The 20,424-nt window shown below is 53.0% G+C and overlaps 1 protein-coding gene across 1 annotated transcript in view; it reads left to right on the top strand.

Moving 5' to 3' along the window:
* Positions 1-9,273: 9,273 nt before the first annotated feature.
* Positions 9,274-20,424, top strand: part of LOC147092224 (G protein-coupled receptor kinase 2-like) — a 117,690-nt gene continuing 106,539 nt past the window's right edge. The window contains exon 1 of the mRNA XM_085975888.1: positions 9,274-9,379. Within this exon, the coding sequence (XP_085832014.1) occupies positions 9,316-9,379 (64 nt within the window). The 5' untranslated portion in view covers positions 9,274-9,315. The remainder of the gene's footprint in view (positions 9,380-20,424) is intronic.

The raw sequence follows: 20,424 nt of genomic DNA, 5'->3' as shown, positions 1-20,424 counted from the left end.
TGTTGTGAGGGTTCCTGCCTCTACCACCCTTTCAGGCATTGAGTTCCACATTCCAACCACCCTCTGGGTGAAGAAGTTCCTCCTCAAATCCCCTCTAAACCTCCTGCCCCTTACCCTGAATCTATGCCCCCTTGTTATTGACCCCCCTACTAAGGGGAAAAGTTCCTCTTTATCTACCCTATCTATGCCCCTCATCATTTTGTACACCTCAATCAGGTCCCCCCTCAGCCTTCTTTGCTCCAAGGAAAACAACCCCAGCCTGTCCAGCCTCTCTTCATAGCTGAGGCGCTCCATCCCAGGTAACATCCTGGTGAATCTTCTCTGCACCCTCTCCAAAGCAATCACATCCTTCCTATAGTGAGGCGACCAGAACTGCACACAGTACTCCAGCTGTGGCCTAACTAGCGTTTTGTACAGCTCCATTTTGTACAAGATACACTGCAGCAACTCGCCAAGGCTTCTTCAGCAGCACCTCCCAAACCCGCGACCTCTTCCACCTAGAAGGACAAGGGCAGCAGGCACATGGGAACACCACCACCTCCAAGTTCCCCTCCAAGTCACACACCATCCTGGAAATATATCGGCCGATCCTCCATCATCGCTGGGTCAAAATCCTGGAACTCCCTCCCTAACAGCACTGTGGGAGCACCTTCACCACACGGACTGCAGCGGTTCAAGAAGGCGGCTCACCACCACCTTCTCAAGGGCAACTAGGGATGGGCAATAAATGCCTTTGATGTCAAGGGCAGTCACTCTCGCCTCACCTCTGGAATTCAGCTCCTTTGTCCATGTTTGGTCCAAGGCTGTAATGAGGTCGGGAGCCGAGTGGTCCTGGTCCTGGTTCCCCCTTTATCTACCCTGCTAGTTACATCCTCAAAAAACTCTTTGTCAAACGTGATTTCCTTTTCATAAAACCATGCTGACTGCCTAATCATATGATTTCCCAAGTGCCCTGTTACCACTTCCTTAATAATTAATTCCAGCATTTTCCCGACGACCCATGTCTGGCCTGTAGTTCCCTCTTTTCTCTCTCCCTCCTTTCTTGAATAGCACGGTTACAGTTACTACCTTCCAATCCACTGGGGCCATCCAGCTGCAGCTACTAACGGGCCGTATTGAGGCGCTGGAGCTGCGGATGGATGGGTTGTGGAGCATTCATGATGCTGAGAGGGCCGTGGATTACACGTTTGATGAGTTGGTCACGCCGCAGGGTAGGGCTGCACAGGCAGGAGGGAAATGGGTGACCACCAGGCGGAGCAGTAGAAGCAGGCAGGTAGTGCAGGAGACCCCTGTGGCCATCCCCCTCTCAAACAGGTATACCAATTTGGATACTGTTGAGGGGGATGACTCACCAGAGGAAGGCAGCAGCAGCCAACTTCCTGGCACCGGGGGTGTTGCTGCTGCTCAGGAAGGGAGGAAAAAGAGTGGGAGAGCAATAGTGGTAGGGGATTCTATCGTAAGGGGAACAGATAGACGGTTCTGTGGCCGTAGACGTGACTCCAGGATGGTTTGTTGCCTCCCTGGTGCCAGGGTCAAGGGTGTCACTGAAGGGGGAGGGGGAACAGGCAGAGGTCGTGGTTCACATTGGGACCAACGACATAGGTAGGAAGACGGATGAGGTCCTGCAGCAAGAATTTAGGGAGCTAGGTAGCAGATTAAAGAGCAGGACCTCAAAGGTAGTAATCTCTGGATTACTCCCGGTGCCACGTGCTAGTGAGTATAGGAATAGGAGGATAGAGCAGATGAATGCGTGGCTAAAAGGAGGGAGGGCTTTAGTTTCCTGGATCACTGGGCCTGCTTCTGGGAAAGGTGGGACTTGTACAAGTCGGACGGGTTGCACCTGAACCAGAGCGGGATAAATATCCTTGCGGGGAGGTTTGCTAGCACTGTTCGGGGGGGTTTAAACTAAAATGGCAGGGGGTTGGGAACCTGAACAGGGAGACAGAGGAAAGGAAAACAGGGATAAAAGCAAAAGATAGGAAGGAGAAAAACAAAAGTGGCAGTCAGAGAAATCAACGGTTTAAATCAAATGTGGCCACAGTAAATAATAATTCTAATAGGTCTAAGAGCGTTAAAAAAACAAGCCTGAAGGCTTTGTGTCTTAATGCGAGGAGCATTTGTAATAAGGTGGATGAATTGGCTGCGCAAATAGAGGTAAACGAAAATGATTTGGTTGGGATTACGGAAACGTGGCTCAAGGATGGCCAAGACTGGGAACTCAACATCCAGGGGTATTCGATATTCAGGAAAGATAGGCAAAAAGGAAAGGGAGGTGGGGTAGCATTACTGGTTAAAGAAGGGATTAATACAATTGTAATGAAGGATATTAGCACTGATGATGTGGAATCTGTATGGGTAGAATTGAGAAATACTAAGGGGAGAAAAACATTAGTGGGAGTGGTATATAGACCTCCAAACAGTAAGGTGGAGGTTGGGGATGGCATTAAAAGGGAAATTAAAGAAGCGTGCAATAAGGGCACAGCAGTCATCATGGGTGACTTTAACCTACATATAGATTGGGCTAACCAAATTAGTAACAATACTGTGGAGGAGGAATTCCTGGAGTGTTTACGGGATGGTTTCCTGGACCAATATGTCGAGGAACCAACCAGGGATCAGGCCATCTTAGACTGGGTATTATGTAACGAGAAAGGATTAATTAGCAATCTTGTTGTACGAGGCCCCTTGGGTCGGAGCGATCATAATATGATCAAATTCTTCATTAAGATGGAGCATGAAGTAGTTGACTCAGAGACAAGGGTCCTCAATTTAAATAAAGGAAACTACGATGGTCTGAGGAGCGAGTTGGGTAGGATTGAGTGGGGAATGGCGCTCAAAGGGTTGACGATGGATAGGCAATGGCAAACATTCAAAGACCGAATGGATGAGCTACAGAATTTGTTCATCCCAGTTTGGCGCAAAAATAAAACAAAAAAGGTGACTCAACCGTGGCTAACAAGGGAAATTAGGGATAGCATAAGATCCAAGGAGAGGACATATAAATTGGCTAGAAAAAGCAATAATCCTGAGGATTGGGAGCAGTTTAGGAGTCAACAAAGGAGGACAAAGGGATTGATTAAGAAAGGGAAAATAGAATATGAGAGTAAGCTTGCAGGGAACATAAAAACTGACTGTAAAAGCTTTTATAGATATGTGAAGAGAAAAAGATTAGTGAAGTCAAGCGTAGGTCCCTTGCAGTCAGAATCGGGGGAATTTATAATGGGAAACAAGGAAATGGCAGGCCAACTAAATACATACTTTGGTTCTGTCTTCACAAAGGAGGACACAAATAACCTCCAAGAGATGCCGGGGAACATAGGGTCTGATGAAAGCGAGGAACTGAAAGAAATCAGTATTTGTAGGAAAATGGTGTTAGGAAAATTGATGGGACTGAAGGCCGATAAATCCCCAGGGCCTGATGGTCTACATCCCAGGGTACTTAAGGAAGTGGCCCTAGAGATAGTAGATGCACTACTGATCATCTTCCAGAACTCGATAGACTCTGGAACGGTACCCATGGATTGGAGGGTAGCTAATGTTACCCCACTATTCAAAAAAGGTGGTAGAGAAAAAGCGGGGAATTATAGACCGGTAAGCCTGACATCGGTAGTGGGGAAAATGCTAGAGTCTATTATAAAAGATGTAATAGCAGAGCACTTGGGAAGCAGTGACAGGATCGGACAAAGTCAACATGGATTTACAAAAAGTAAATCATGCTTGACTAATCTACTGGAATTTTTTGAGGATGTAACTGGTAAAATAGATAAGGGAGAACCAGTGGATGTGGTGTATTTGGACTTTCAGAAGGCTTTCGATAAGGTCCCACACAAGAGATTAACGTGCAAAATTAAGGCACATGGGATTGGAGGCAAGGTATTGACTTGCATAGAGAACTGGTTGGCGGACAGAAAGCAAAGAGTTGGAATAAACGGGTCATTTTCCGAGTGGCAGGCAGTGACTAGTGGGGTACCGCAAGGATCGGTCCTAGGACCCCAGCTGTTCACAATATATATTAATGATCTGGATGAGGGAATTGGATTTAATATCTCCAAATTTGCAGACGACACAAAGCTGGGCGGGAGGGTAAGCTGCGAGGAGGATGTCGGGAAAATCCAGTACGATTTGGACAGGTTGGGTGATTGGGCAGAAACATGGCAAATGCACTATAATGTGGATATCCACTTTGGTGGCAAAAACAGGAAGGCAGATTATTATTTGAATGGCAATAGATTGGGAGAAGGGGAAGTGCAAAGAGACCTGGGTGTCCTTGTGCACCAGTCGCTGAAGGTAAGCATGCAGGTGCAGCAGGCGGTTAAGAAGGCAAATGGTATGTTGGCCTTCATAGCAAGAGGGTTCGAGTACAGGAACAAGGATGTCTTGCTACAGTTGTACAGGGCCTTGGTGAGACCACATCTTGAGTATTGTGTGCAGTTTTGGTCACCATACCTGAGGAAGGACGTTCTTGCCATGGAGGGAGTGCAGCGAAGATTCACCAGGCTGATACCTGGGATGGCAGGAATGACGTATGAGGAGAGATTGTGTCGATTGGGCTTGTACTCGCTGGAGTTTAGAAGATTGAGAGGGGATCTCATCGAGACCTATAAAATTCTGTCAGGTCTGGACAGACTAGATGCAGGAAGGATGTTTCTGATGGCCGGGGAGTCCAGAACCAGGGGTCACAGTCTAAGGATAAGGGGTAAGCCATTTAGGACTGAAATGAGGAGGAATTTCTTCACCCAGTGAGTGGTGAACCTGTGGAATTCTCTGCCACAGAGGGCGGTGGAGGCCAGTTCATTAAATATATTGAAGAAAGAGTTGGATATGTTTCTTGAGGCTGAAGGGATCAAGGGATATGGGGAGAAGGCAGGGACAGGGTACTGAGTTTGGATGATCAGTCATGATCACATTGAATGGCGGAGCAGGCTCGAAGGGCCGAATGGCCTACTCCTGCTCCTATCTTCTATGTTTCTATGTTTTAGAATCTAAGGAATTTTGGAAGATCACAACCAATGCATCCACTATCTCTGCAACCACTTCTTTTAGAACCCTAGGATGTAGGCCGTCAGTTCCAGAGATAGAGGGGAGAGAGGGGGAAAGAGAGAGAGAGATGGAAAGAGAGAGGGGAGAGGAACGAGAGAGATGGGGGAGAGAGGGGAGGAAGAGACAGACAGAGGGAGGGAGGGGAGAGAGAGAGAGAAGGGAGATAGAGGGAAATAGAGGAATGGATTGTCTGACTGTGGTCCTGTCTGACTGTGGTCCTGTCTGACTGTGGTCCTGTCTGACTCTGCCCCTGTTTGACTGTGCCCCTGTCTGACTGTGCCCCATCTGACTGTGGTCCTGTCTGACTGTGGCCCTGTCTGACTGTGCCCCTGTCTGACTGTGGTCCTGTCTGACTGTGCCCCATCTGACTGTGGTCCTGTCTGACTGTGCCCCTGTCTGACTGTGCCCCTATCTGACTGTGTCCCTGTCTGACTGTGCCCCATCTGACTGTGGTCCTGTCTGACGGTGCCCCTGTCTGACTGTGGTCCTGTCTGACTGTGGTCCTGTCTGACTGTGCCCCTATCTGACTGTGCCCCTGTCTGACTGTGCCCCATCTGACTGTGGTCCTGTCTGACTGTGCCCCTGTCTGACTGTGGTCCTGTCTGACTGTGGTCCTGTCTGACTGTGGTCCTGTCTGACGGTGCCCCTGTCTGACGGTGCCGCTGTCTGACTGTACCCCTGTCTGACTGTGCCCCTGTCTGACTGTGCCCTGTCTGACTGTGGTCCTGTCTGACTGTGCCCCTATCTGACTGTGCCCCTGTCTGACTGTGGTCCTGTCTGACTGTGGTCCTGTCTGACTGTGGTCCTGTCTGACGGTGCCCCTGTCTGACGGTGCCGCTGTCTGACTGTACCCCTGTCTGACTGTGCCCCTGTCTGACTGTGCCCTGTCTGACTGTGGTCCTGTCTGACTGTGCCCCTATCTGACTGAGCCCCTGTCTGACTGTGCCCCTATCTGACTGTGCCCCTGTCTGACTGTGCCCCATCTGACTGTGGTCCTGTCTGACTGTACCCCTGTCTGACTGTGCCCCATCTGACTGTGGTCCTGTCTGACTGTGCCCTGTCTGACTGTGCCCCTGTCTGACTGTGCCCCATCTGACTGTGGTCCTGTCTGACTGTGCCCTTGGCTGACTGTGCCCCTGCCTGACTGTGCCCCTGTCTGACTGTGGTCCTGTCTGACTGTGGTCCTGTCTGACGGTGCCCCTGTCTGACTGTGCCCCTGTCTGACTATGCCCCTGTCTGACTGTGGTCCTGTCTGACCGTGGTCCTGTCTGACTGTGGTCCTGTCTGATTGTGCCCCTGTCTGACTGTCGCTATCTGACTGTGCCCCTGTCTGACTGTGCCCCTGTCTGACTGTGCCCCTGTCTGACTGTGGTCCTGTCTGACTGTGTCCCTGTCTGACTGTGCCCCTGTTTGACTGTGTCCCTGTCTGACTGTGGTCCTGTCTGACGGTGGTCCTGTCTGACTGTGCCCTTGGCTGACTGTGCCCCTGTCTGACTGTGGTCCTGTCTGACTGTGCCCTGCCTGACTGTGCCCCTGTCTGACTGTGCCCCTGTCTGACTGTGGTCCTGTCTGACTGTCGCTATCTGACGGTGCCCCTGTCTGACTGTGCCCCTGTTTGACTGTGCCCCTGTCTGACTGTGCCCCTGTCTGACTGTGGTCCTGTCTGACTGTGTCCCTGTCTGACTGTGCCCCTGTTTGACTGTGTCCCTGTCTGACTGTGGTCCTGTCTGACGGTGCCCCTGTCTGACTGTGCCCCTGTCTGACTATGCCCCTGTCTGACTATGCCCCTGTCTGACCGTGGTCCTGTCTGACTGTGGTCCTGTCTGATTGTGCCCCTGTCTGACTGTCGCTATCTGACGGTGCCCCTGTCTGACTGTGCCCCTGTTTGACTGTGCCCCTGTCTGACTGTGCCCCTGTCTGACTGTGGTCCTGTCTGACTGTGCCCCTGTCTGACTGTGGTCCTGTCTGACTGTGCCCCTATCTGACTGTGCCCCTGTTTGACTGTGTCCCTGTCTGACTGTGGTCCTGTCTGACGGTGCCCCTGTCTGACTGTGCCCCTGTTTGACTGTGTCCCTGTCTGACTGTGCCCCTGTCTGACTGTGGTCCTGTCTGACGGTGCCCCTGTCTGACTGTGCCCCTGTTTGACTGTGCCCCTGTCTGACTGTGCCCCTGTCTGACTGTGCCCCTGTCTGACTGTGCCCCTGTATGACTGTGCCCCTGTCTGACGGTGCCCCTGTCTGACTGTGCCCCTGTTTGACTGTGCCCCTGTCTGACTGTGCCCCTGTTTGACTGTGTCCCTGTCTGACTGTGCCCCGTCTGACTGTGGTCCTGTCTGACGGTGCCCCTGTCTGACTGTGCCCCTGTTTGACTGTGCCCCTGTCTGACTGTGCCCCTGTCTGACGGTGCCCCTGTCTGACTGTGCCCCTGTATGACTGTGCCCCTGTCTGACGGTGCCCCTGTCTGACTGTGCCCCTGTCTGACTGTGGTCCTGTCTGACTGTGCCCCTGTCTGACTGTGGTCCTGTCTGACTGTGCCCCTGTCTGACTGTGCCCCTGTTTGACTGTGTCCCTGTCTGACTGTGGTCCTGTCTGACGGTGCCCCTGTCTGACTGTGCCCCTGTTTGACTGTGTCCCTGTCTGACTGTGGTCCTGTCTGACGGTGCCCCTGTCTGACTGTGCCCCTGTCTGACTGTGGTCCTGTCTGACGGTGCCCCTGTCTGACTGTGCCCCTGTTTGACTGTGCCCCTGTCTGACTGTGCCCCTGTCTGACTGTGCCCTGTCTGACTGTGCCCCTGTCTGACTGTGCCCTGTCTGACTGTGCCCCTGTCTGACGGTGCCCCTGTCTGACTGTGCCCCTGTTTGACTGTGCCCCTGTCTGACTGTGCCCCTGTATGACTGTGCCCCTGTCTGACTGTGCCCTGTCTGACTGTGCCCCTGTCTGACTGTGCCCTGTCTGACTGTGCCCCTGTCTGACGGTGCCCCTGTCTGACTGTGCCCCTGTTTGACTGTGCCCCTGTCTGACTGTGCCCCTGTCTGACTGTGCCCCTGTCTGACTGTGCCCCTGTATGACTGTGCCCCTGTCTGACTGTGCCCCTGTCTGACTGTGTCCCTGTCTGACTGTGCCCCTGTCTGACTGTGCCCCTGTCTGACTGTGCCCCTGTATGACTGTGCCCCTGTCTGACGGTGCCCCTGTCTGACTGTGCCCCTGTTTGACTGTGCCCCTGTCTGACTGTGCCCCTGTCTGACTGTGCCCTGTCTGACTGTGCCCCTGTCTGACTGTGCCCCTGTCTGACTGTGCCCCTGTCTGACTGTGCCCCTGTTTGACTGTGCCCCTGTCTGACTGTGCCCCTGTATGACTGTGCCCCTGTATGACTGTGCCCCTGTCTGACGGTGCCCCTGTCTGACTGTGCCCCTGTCTGACTGTGCCCCTGTATGACTGTGCCCCTGTCTGACGGTGCCCCTGTATGACTGTGCCCCTGTATGACTGTGCCCCTGTCTGACGGTGCCCCTGTCTGACTGTGCCCCTGTCTGACTGTGCCCCTGTCTGACTGTGCCCCTGTCTGACTGTGCCCCTGTCTGACTGTGCCCCTGTCTGACGGTGCCCCTGTCTGACTGTGCCCCGTATGACTGTGCCCCTGTCTGACGGTGCCCCTGTCTGACGGTGCCCCTGTCTGACTGTGCCCCTGTATGACTGTGCCCCTGTCTGACTGTGGTCCTGTCTGACTGTGCCCCTCTCTGACGGTGCCCCTGTCTGACTGTGCCCCTGTATGACTGTGCCCCTGTCTGACGGTGCCCCTGTCTGACGGTGCCCCTGTCTGACTGTGCCCCTGTTTGACTGTGTCCCTGTCTGACTGTGGTCCTGTCTGACTGTGCCCCTGTCTGACTGATTTGTGGTGCTGTTTGTAGCGGATCCAATCTCCTGAGGACCTAATAACTTATCTTCCATTCTCTCCCTCTCTCTTCTCGTCTCTCCCCGCCTCTCCCTCTCTCTCCCCTCACTCCCTGTCTCCCCTCTCTCCCTCTTTCCCCCTCTCTCCCCCTCACACTCTCCCGCTTTCTCCCTCTCTCCCCCTCATTCCCCCCCGCGTCTCCCCTCTTGCTCCCTCTCCCTCTCCCCTCCCCCCTCTCTCCCTCCCCGTCTCTCTGTCTCTCCCTCCCCATCTCCCCTTCGCCCTCCCTCTCTCTCCCCCTCCCTCCCTCTCCCCCTCTCCCTCCCCGTCTCTCTCCCTCCCTCTCCCCCTCTCCCTCCCTGTCTCTCTCCAGTGTTGACAGTGTAATGCGAGAATATCTGGCTGATTGCGGTGATTTAAGCCTCCCTAAGATCTTCAGTCAAAAAATCGGTGAGTTTCCCCTCTCCCCCCCTCTCTCTCTCTCGCCCTCCCCGTCTCTCCGCCTCCCCATCTTTTAAAAATTTGTTTATGGGATGTGGGTGTCGCTGGGCAAGGCCAGCATTTATTACCCATCCCTAGTTGCCCTTGAGAAGGTGGTGGTGAGCCGCCTTCTTGAACCGCTGCAGTCCGTGTGGTGAAGGTGCTCCCACAGTGCTGTTAGGGAGGGAGTTCCAGGATTTGGACCCATTCCTGGGCAGTTTTCCACATTGTCGGGTTAGATGCCAATGTTGTAGCTGGAACATAAACACTATGATACCGTGGCGGTAATCAGCAGGAGGTTTCCTTGCCCCTGCTAGACCTGAAGCCCTGAGACTTCATGGGATCCGGAGTCAATGTTGAGGACTCCCAGGGCCACTCCTTCCCGACTGTATACCACTGTGCCGTCACCCCTGGTGGGTCTGTCAAGCCGGTGGGACAGGACGTACCCAGGGATGGTGATGGAGGAGTTCGGGACATTGCCTGAAAGGTATGATTCTGTGAGTATGACTATGTCAGGCTGTTGCTTGCCTAGTCTGTGGGACAGCTCTCCCAATTTTGGCACAAGTGCCCAGATGTTGGTGAGGAGGACTTTGCCGGGTCGACTGGGCTGGGTGTGCCATTGCCGTGTCCGTAGCCGGTGCCGAGGTCGATCCGGTTTTATTCTGATTGCTATTCGTAGCGGTTTGTTACAACTGAGTGACTCGCTGAGCCATTTCAGAGAGGACAGTTATGTGTCAACCACATTGCTGTGGGTCTGGAATCACATCGAGACCAGACCAGGTAAGGACATTAGTGAACCAGGTGATCCTATCTTTTTATTCCAGGTTTATTTAATTAACTGAATTTAAATTCCCCAGCTGCCGTGGTGGGATTTGAACACACGTCTCTGGATCATTACTCCAGGCCTCTGGATTACTAGCCCAAGTGACATTACCACTATGCCACCCTTCTCGGAGATGCTGAGCCCCATCCCGGAGCTCCGTCCCAGGGCTCGGCCCCAAGGCTCCGTCCAAAGGCTCGGTCCCAAGGCTCGGTCCCAGGGCTCGGTCCCAAGGCTCGGTCCCAGGGCTCGGTCCCAGGGCTCGGTCCCAAGGCTCGGTCCCAAGGCTCGGTCCCGGGGCTCGGTCCCAAGGCTCGGTCCCAGGGCTCGGTCCCAAGGCTCGGTCCCAAGGCTCGGTCCCAAGGCTCGGTCCCAGGGCTCGGTCCCAAGGCTCGGTCCCAGAGCTCGGTCCCGGGGCTCGGTCCCAGGGCTCGGTCCCAGGGCTCGGTCCCAAGGCTCGGTCCCAGAGCTCGGTCCCAAGGCTCGGTCCCAGGGCTCGGTCCCAAGGCTCGGTCCCAGGGCTCGGTCCCAAGGCTCGGTCCCAGGGCTCGGTCCCAAGGCTCGGTCCCAGGGCTCGGTCCCGGGGCTCGGTCCCAAGGCTCGGTCCCAGGGCTCGGTCCCAGGGCTCAGTCCCAAGGCTCGGTCCCAGGGCTCGGTCCCAGGGCTCGGTCCCAGGGCTCGGTCCCAGGGCTCGGTCCCAGGGCTCGGTCCCAAGGCTCGGTCCCAAGGCTCGGTCCCAAGGCTCGGTCCCAAGGCTCGGTCCCAAGGCTCGGTCCCGGGGCTCGGTCCCAAGGCTCGGTCCCAAGGCTCGGTCCCAAGGCTCGGTCCCAAGGCTCGGTCCCAGGGCTCGGTCCCGGGGCTCGGTCCCAGGGCTCGGTCCCAGGGCTCGGTCCCAGGGCTCGGTCCCAAGGCTCGGTCCCAAGGCTCGGTCCCAAGGCTCGGTCCCAAGGCTCGGTCCCAGGGCTCGGTCCCAGGGCTCGGTCCCAAGGCTCGGTCCCAAGGCTCGGTCCCAAGGCTCGGTCCCAAGGCTCGGTCCCAAGGCTCGGTCCCAGGGCTCGGTCCCAGGGCTCGGTCCCAAGGCTCCGTCCCAAGGCTCGGTCCCAAGGCTCGGTCCCAAGGCTCGGTCCCAAGGCTCGGTCCCAGGGCTCGGTCCCAGGGCTCGGTCCCAGGGCTCGGTCCCGAGGCTCGGTCCCAGGGCTCGGTCCCAGGGCTCGGTCCCAGGGCTCGGTCCCAAGGCTCGGTCCCAAGGCTCGGTCCCAGAGCTCGGTCCCAAGGCTCGGTCCCAAGGCTCGGTCCCAAGGCTCGGTCCCAAGGCTCGGTCCCAAGGCTCGGTCCCAGGGCTCGGTCCCAGGGCTCGGTCCCAAGGCTCGGTCCCAGGGCTCGGTCCCAGGGCTCAGTCCCAAGGCTCGGTCCCGGGGCTCGGTCCCAAGGCTCGGTCCCAGGGCTCGGTCCCAAGGCTCGGTCCCAAGGCTCGGTCCCAAGGCTCGGTCCCGGGGCTCGGTCCCAGGGCTCGGTCCCAAGGCTCGGTCCCAGGGCTCGGTCCCAAGGCTCGGTCCCAAGGCTCGGTCCCAAGGCTCGGTCCCAGGGCTCGGTCCCAAGGCTCGGTCCCAGGGCTCGGTCCCAAGGCTCGGTCCCAGGGCTCGGTCCCAGGGCTCGGTCCCAGGGCTCGGTCCCAGGGCTCGGTCCCAAGGCTCGGTCCCAAGGCTCGGTCCCAAGGCTCGGTCCCAGGGCTCGGTCCCAAGGCTCGGTCCCAGGGCTCGGTCCCAGGGCTCGGTCCCAGGGCTCGGTCCAAAGGCTCGGTCCCAAGGCTCGGTCCCAGGGCTCGGTCCCAAGGCTCGGTCCCAGGGCTCGGTCCCAGGGCTCGGTCCCAGGGCTCGGTCCCAGGGCTCGGTCCAAAGGCTCAGTCCCAGGGCTCGGTCCCAGGGCTCGGTCCCAAGGCTCGGTCCCAAGGCTCGGTCCCAAGGCTCGGTCCCAGGGCTCGGTCCCAAGGCTCGGTCCCAGGGCTCGGTCCCAAGGCTCGGTCCCAGGGCTCGGTCCCAAGGCTCGGTCCCAAGGCTCGGTCCCAAGGCTCGGTCCCAGGGCTCGGTCCCAGGGCTCGGTCCCAAGGCTCGGTCCCAGGGCTCGGTCCCAGGGCTCGGTCCCAAGGCTCGGTCCCAAGGCTCGGTCCCAGGGCTCGGTCCCAAGGCTCGGTCCCAGGGCTCGGTCCCAAGGCTCGGTCCCAGGGCTCGGTCCCAAGGCTCGGTCCCAGGGCTCGGTCCCAAGGCTCGGTCCCAAGGCTCGGTCCCAAGGCTCGGTCCCAAGGCTCGGTCCCAGGGCTCGGTCCCGGGGCTCGGTCCCAGGGCTCGGTCCCGGGTCTCGGTCCCAAGGCTCGGTCCCAGGGCTCGGTCCCAGGGCTCGGTCCCAAGGCTCGGTCCCAGGGCTCGGTCCCAGGGCTCGGTCCCGGGTCTCGGTCCCAAGGCTCGGTCCCAGGGCTCGGTCCCAGGGCTCGGTCCCGGGGCTCGGTCCCGGGGCTCGGTCCCAGGGCTCGGTCCCGGGGCTCGGTCCCAAGGCTCGGTCCCAGGGCTCGGTCCCAAGGCTCGGTCCCAGGGCTCGGTCCCAAGGCTCGGTCCCAAGGCTCGGTCCCAGGGCTCGGTCCCAGGGCTCGGTCCCAGGGCTCGGTCCCGGGGCTCGGTCCCGGGGCTCGGTCCCAAGGCTCGGTCCCAAGGCTCGGTCCCAGGGCTCGGTCCCAAGGCTCGGTCCCAAGGCTCGGTCCCAGGGTTCGGTCCCAGGGCTCGGTCCCAAGGCTCGGTCCCAAGGCTCCGTCCCAGAGCTCGGTCCCAGGGCTCCGTCCCAAGGCTCGGTCCCAAGGCTCGGTCCCAAGGCTCGGTCCCAAGGCTCCGTCCCAGAGCTCCGTCCCAGGGCTCCGTCCCAAGGCTCCGTCCCAGAGCTCCGTCCCGGAGGTATGGCAGGGATCGGTCCTAGGACCCCAGCTATTCACAATATATATTAATGATCTAGACGAGGGAACTAGATGTAATATTGTAATGTATGTACCTTTAAGGGGGAGAACTTTTTACAGCTCCTGTATCCTGTAGTACTGGCAGTGACCACACCTGTATATAAACCCTGAGTAGTGATCTGTACAGTCAGTTGCAGTTTGAACCCTCATTCAGTAAACACCTGTTGATCGTTCCCTGCAGTCTTTGTCTGATTATTGAAGGACACAATATTAAGATACACGGATCTAACATTGGCGACGACGCAGATTCGAACCTACCTGCAACTCTGCATCACCTCCCAGGGATTCGCTCCTGGAGAACAGTGGAAGGAGGTCGAGTCCAGAAGCACGGGCGTCGACCATGGGCAATCACCCAGTCATCCAGCGGAGATTTGAGCATCGCAGGGGAGGCTGTCGAGAGCCAGGCTTGGCTTTCCAGTCATGGTGGTCCAGCGAAACGGGCTGGCAACAGGTACTGCGCAGACCCTTCCCGGACAGCGGCGGCTGGAGCCGAATGAGCGGCACAGAAAAAGGCCGAGCAGCGTCGACGGGGGAGAGAGAGAGAGGGCAGAGCGCACAGGGCGCAGCCGGTGTTCAGGACCGAGCGGCGTCAATGGGGAGAGAGACGAGAGAGAGCAGAGCGCAGCCGGTGTTCAAGGGCCGAGCAGCGTCAACGGGGGAGAGAGGCGCGCAGGAAAACGCGAGGTGCTGCCATTGCCACGAGGACCGCAGAGAGCGGCATTGGCAGCAGCGCAGGAGCAGCGCACGAAACCCACAGGGCGTCGCCATTTGCCACGAGGACCACCGAGAGCGGTGTTGGCAGCAGCGCGGGAGATGCCATTTTAAGCCGCAGTGGGGAAGAAAGGAAAGCGCGGGAGACGCCATTTTAAGCCGCAGCGGGGAAGAAAGGAAAGCGCGGGAGACGCCATTTTAAGCCAGTCTAACCACACCCAAAAATGCCGAAGAGTGGCAGTATCACAGCGTTCGACAATGAAGTCGAAGATTGGACGACATATGTCGAACGCATAGAAGTATACTGCAAGGCGAATGAAGTGCCAGATGACAAGAAAGCGCTGGTATTGTTGAATTCAATGGGTGCAAAAACGTATGGCTTACTACGAAACCTAGTAACCCCAGAGAAGCCAGTAGAAAAAGATTTTGAAAAGATAGTGTCAATCCTACAGGACAACTTAAACCCCACACCGCTGCTGATAGCAGAAAGATTTAAGTTTCACAAAAGGAACCTGCATAAAGATGAAAGTAATGCTGAGTATTTAACGGAACTGCGCAAGCTATCGAAACACTGCCAGTTTGGAGCGGGACTAGCAGATACTTTAAGGGACAAGTTTGTGTGTGGGCTTCAAAGTGAAGGAACCCAGAAACGGCTTCTATCAGAAAAGGATCTTACACTGGACAAGGCTTTCAGCATTGCAGTATCACACGAAGCAGCAGCACGGGGCACTGCAAAGATACAACGGAGACCACAAGAATATGGCACAAATGAAATGTCATACGGAACAGTGAAGTGCTATCGCTGCGGCAGAACAACACACGATCATAATGATTGCTGGTTCAAGGACAAAGTGTGCAGACAGTGTGGAAAAGTAGGACACATAGCAAGAGTCTGCAGGTCGGGAAAGAAAACCAGCAGCAAGAAATCTCCACAGGAGAAGTACAAGAAGGTACATAAGGTGACGGAGAGTAGTTCAGATGAACAGAAGAGTGATACAGACTCCGGAAGTAAGGAGCTGGGTTGTCTGAAACTACATAATGTGATCAAAACAGAGGATCACCAAACTATCTGGGTCATGCTCAAGATAGCAGGAGTCCAAGTGAAAATGGAATTGGACACAGGATCAACCCTAACAGTCATAAACCAAAGTGCGAGTCATCAAAGAGTGCTGTGAGTTTGGGTAAGTGTGAGAGTTCTTTAATTGTTATTTCTCTTTAAATCATTCTTGATAAGATTACTTAAGCAGTTTAAGTCCATCATCAAAGACCCTACCCACCCCAGCCACAGTCTGTTCGCCCTCCTGCCATCTGGGAGATGCTACAGATGCATTCGCACCCGTACGACCAGATTTAGGAACAGCTTCTTTCCCAGGGCTGTCATCCTACTGAACTCCACAAATAAACACTAAAGCCTGCACATCTGCCGATGCACTTTATTATGGTCATATTTATGCTAATATATATGTACAAATGTATGTTGAAATGTTTAAGTGTCCTAATCCAAATTGTACACTCTCGGGAGCCGCAAGCCTACATTTCGTTGTACTGCACTTGTGCACTAACAATGACAATAAAAGTTGATTTGATTTGATTTGATTTGAACAAGGTTATACTGCAGTAGGAGTAAATTGGCACAGCAGGCAGTGGAAACCAGTTTTCTAACCAATCAGCAGGGGTGACTCATTTGGCTGTAAACAAACAAACAGTATAAAGAGACCAGTCCTAGTGCGAGCAAGCACTGAGTGCGAGTCATCAAAGAGTGCTGTGAGTTTGGGTAAGTGTGAGTTAGGGTAAGTGGGGTGTTAGGTGCTCTTTTCAAACTTTAACTCTGTGGGTTATAGTTAATAAGGCCTTTCTGGTGCAGAGTGACTGTTGGTAAACCATTTAACTGGTGTCATTAGAGGGATTGATTTAATTTAAATCCAATTAATTAAAGGGGATACTAGCATCTAAAACCGGGCAGAGGGTGTCCATAACTAACAATAAAAAATGTAATTAATTACATAGAATGGAGCAGGTGATGTGTTACTGTTGCGAGATGTGGGAGCCGGTGGACCCCATTGAGGCTCACGGTGATTACGTCTGTGACAAATGTCTGCTGCTACAGGAACTCCAGCTCCGTGTTGATGAGCTGGAGTCTGAGCTTCAGACACTGCGACACATCAGGGAGGGGGAGAAGTACCTGGACTCTTTGTATCAGGAGGTGGTCACACATATGAAGTTAATTAATTCAGATGTAGCCCATGGTCAGGGACAGGACGGTGTGACTATGAGTGAGGCAGGTACGGGTATCCAGGAGGTAGAGCTGGAGGAGCCGCAGCCCTTGCTCTTGCCCAACAGGTTCGAGGATCTTACTCCCTGTGGGGACAGGAGCAGGGACTGCAGGGAGGATAAGCAACCTGGCCACAGCACCGTGGAACGGGGGGCCATTCAAGAGCGGGGAGTAAATAGAAATGTTGTAGTGGTAGGGGATAGTATTATTAGGGGGATAGATAGAGTTCTCTGCAGCCGAGAGCGAGAGTCCTGAAGGCTGTGTTGCCTACCCGGTGCCAGGGTTAAGGACATCTCCTCTGGGCTGGAAAGAAACTTGCAGTGGGAGGGGGTGGATCCAGTTGTCGTGGTCCATGTTGGTACAAACGACGTAGATAGGACTAGGAAGCCGGTTCTGTTAAAGGAGTATGAGCAGCTAGGGGTCAAATTAAAAAACAGAATCTCAAGGGTAATACCTGAGCCACGAGCGAATTTGGCTGGGACAAATAAAATTAGAGAGTTAAATGCGTGGCTCAAAGACTGGTGTGGGAGAAATGGGTTTTGCTTCCTGGGACACTGGCACCAGTACTGGGACAGGAGGGAGCTGTTCCGTTGGGACGGGCTTCACTTGGCCAGTGCTGGGACTAGAGTCCTGGTGGATCATATAACTAGGGCTGTAGAGAGGGCTTTAAACTAACTAGTGGGGGGGAGGTTCCTAGAGAGCAAATAATAAAAATGACAACAGAGAAGGTCATAGACTTAGGTAGCAGTGGGGAAATTAAAAACCAGACCATGTCAGGAAGGGGCAGAAGGTATGGAGCAAAAGGTAAAGTAATAAAAAGGGCAAAAGCAGGAACTAAGTGTCACAAAACATATTTGAAAGTTCTCTATCTGAATGCACGTAGCATTCGTAACAAAATAGACGAGTTAATGGCACAAATAACTACATATGGGTATGATCTTGTGGCCATTACAGAAACATGGCTGCAGGGTGACAATACCTGGGAATTAAACATACCAGGTTATTTAACGATCAGGAAGGACAGGCAGGAAGGAAGGGGAGGTGGGGTGGCTATGTTAATAAAGGAAGGAATCACTGTAATACAGAGAAATGATATTGGGTCAAAAGATCAGGATAATGAAACAGTTTGGGTGGAGATAAGGAATAATAAGGGGATAAAAACACTAGTGGGCGTAGTCTATAGGCCTCCGAACAGTTGCAACTCTGTTGGACGGAGTATCAATCAGGAAATAGTTGAGGCTTGTAATAAGGGAACATCTATAATTATGGGGGATTTTAACTATCATATTAATTGGACAAATCAAATTGGGCAGGGCTGCCTTGAGGATGAGTTCATTGAGTGTATTAGGGATGGGTTTCTTGAGCAGTATGTAACGGAACCGACCAGGGGGCAAGCAACCTTAGATCTGGTCCTGTGTAACGAGACAGGATTAATTAAAAATGTCCTAGTAAAGGATCCCCTTGGAATGAGTGACCATAACATGGTTGAATTCCATATTCAATTAGAGGGTGAGAAGGTTGGATCTCAAACAAGTGTGCTAAGCTTGAATAAAGGAGACTATGAAGGTATGAGAGCGGAATTGAGTAGAGTGGATTGGGAAAATAGATTAAAGGGTAAGACGATACATGATCAGTGGTGTACATTTAAAGAGTTATTTTACAACTTCCAAAAAAAGTATATTCCACTGAGAAAAAAAGGGTGTAAAAGAAAAGACAGCCATCCGTGGCTAAGTAAAGAAATTAAGGATAGTATTCGACTAAAAACAAGGGCACATAAGGTAGCCAAATCTAGTGGGAGGATAGAGGATTGGGAAAACTTTAAAAGACAGCAAAAAATAACAAAAAGATTGATTAAGAAAGGGAAGATAGATTATGAATGTAATTTAGCAAAAAGTATAAAAACAGATAATAAGAGTTTTTATAGTTATATAAAAAGAAAAAGGGTGGCTAAAGTAAATGTTGGTCCCTTAGAGGATGAGACCGGGAAATTAATGGTGGGAAATATGGAGATGGCAAAAACACTGAATGAATATTTTGTATCAGTCTTTACAGTAGAGGACACTAAGAATATCCCAACACTGGACAAACAGGGGGCTATGGGGGGGGAGGAGCTAAACACGATCAAAATCACTAAGGAAGTGGTACTCGGTAAAATAATGGGACTCAAGGCGGATAAATCCCCTGGACCTGATGGCTTACATCCTAGGGTCTTGAGGGAAGTGGCGGTAGGGATTGTGGATGCATTAGTAATAATTTTCCAAAACTCCCTGGACTCAGCAATGGTCCCGGCAGACTGGAAAACTGCTAATGTAACACCCTTATTTAAAAAGGGCAGTAGACAGAAGGCTGGAAACTATAGACCGGTTAGCCTAACATTTGTGGTAGGTTAAATATTGGAGTCCATTATTAAGGAGACAGTAACAGGACATTTGGATAATCATAATTTAATAGGACAAAGTCAGTATGGTTTTATGAAGGGGAAGTCATGTTTGACAAATTTGCTGGAGTTCTTTGAGGAAGTAACATATAGGGTGGATAAAGGGGAACCAGTGGACGTAGTGTATTTAGACTTCCAAAAGGCATTTGAAAAGGTGCCACACAAAAGATTATTGCTTAAGATAAAAAATCACGGGATTGGGGGTAATATTCTGGCATGGATAGAGGATTGGCTATCTAACAGAAGGCAGAGAGTTGGAATAAATGGTTAATTCTCAGACTGGCAATCAGTAACTAGTGGTGTTCCGCAGGGGTCAGTGCTGGGTCCCCAACTCTTTACAATCTATATTAACGATTTGGAGGAGGGGACCGAGTGTAACATATCAAAGTTTGCAGATGATACTAATATGGGAGGGAAAGTAGTGAGTGAGGAGGACATAAAAAACCTGCAAGGGGACATAGACAGGCTAAGTAAGTGGGCAGAGATTTGACAGATGGAATACAATACTGGAAAGTGTGAGGTTATGCACTTTGGCAGGAAAAATCGTAGAGCAAGTTATTATCTTAATGGCAAGAAACTTGAAAGTACTGAAGTACAAAGGGATCTGGGGGTCCTGGTGCACGAAACTCAAAAGGTTAGTATGCAGGTGCAGCAAGTGATTAAGAAGGCCAATGGAATGTTGGCTTTCATTGCTAGGGGGATAGAATATAAAAATAGGGAGGTATTGCTTCAGTTGTACAAGGTATTGGTGAGACCGCACCTGGAATACTGCGTACAGTTTTGGTGTCCATACTTAAGAAAGGACATACTTGCTCTCGAGTCAGTACAAAGAAGGTTCACTCAGTTAATCCCGGGGATGAGGGGATGGATATGTGAGGAGAGGTTGAGTAGATTGGGACTCTACTCATTGGAGTTCAGAAGAATGAGAGGCGATCTTATTGAAACATATAAGATTGTGAAGTGGTTGGATCGGGTGGATGCGGGGAGGATGTTCCCGATGATGAGTGAAACTAGAACTAGGGGGCATAGTCTTAGAATAAGGGGCTGCTCTTTCAAAACTGAGATGAGGACGAACTACTTCACTCAGAGGGTGGTAGGTCCATGGAATATGCTGCCCCAAAAAGCTGTAGAAGCTACATCATTACATAAATTTAAAACAGAAATAGACAGTTTCCTAGAAGTAAAGGGAATTAAGGGTTACGGGGAGCGGGCAGGAATTTGGACATGAGTCTAGGTTCGGATCAGACATGGCCCTGTGGGTAGTGGAGCGGGCCCAGGGGCCATGTAGCCTGCTCCTGCTCCTATTTCGTGTGTCTAATTCTGTTAGATTCAGGAGATGGTTCTGTGATAGTAGATTGGCGGTTAGGATCAGATCAGCCATGATCTTATTGAATGGCGGAGCAGGCTCAAGGGGCCGATTGGCCTACTCCTGCTCCTATTTCTGATGTTCTTATGTTCTTATTGACTACAAGCGGCTATTCTCACATATACCCTTGAGAGATACAAAGATTGTCTTGAAGACGTACACGGGGTAAAAAATCTACCCCAAAGGAAAAATAAGGGTGAACGTTATATATAACGGCAAGGAAACACCAAAAATGGACCTATATGTATTGCCAGATGGAGGACCACCACTACTAATACATGAATGGATCCGGAAGATACAGCTAGATTGGCATTCCATACAAGCACTGACTGTAGATGCCAAAAAGGATGACGACGTCACACCTGGACGACTGTCAAAAATGCTAACTGACGCACAAGAAGTGTTCCAGCA

This window comes from Somniosus microcephalus, unplaced genomic scaffold (genome assembly GCF_052327205.1).
Source record: "Somniosus microcephalus isolate GS21.2 unplaced genomic scaffold, FLI_Smic_1.0 unresolved_chr2, whole genome shotgun sequence".
NCBI lineage: Eukaryota > Metazoa > Chordata > Chondrichthyes > Squaliformes > Somniosidae > Somniosus > Somniosus microcephalus.
Note: the sequence above shows the minus strand (reverse complement) of the source record. Positions and strands in the feature narration are given on the sequence as shown.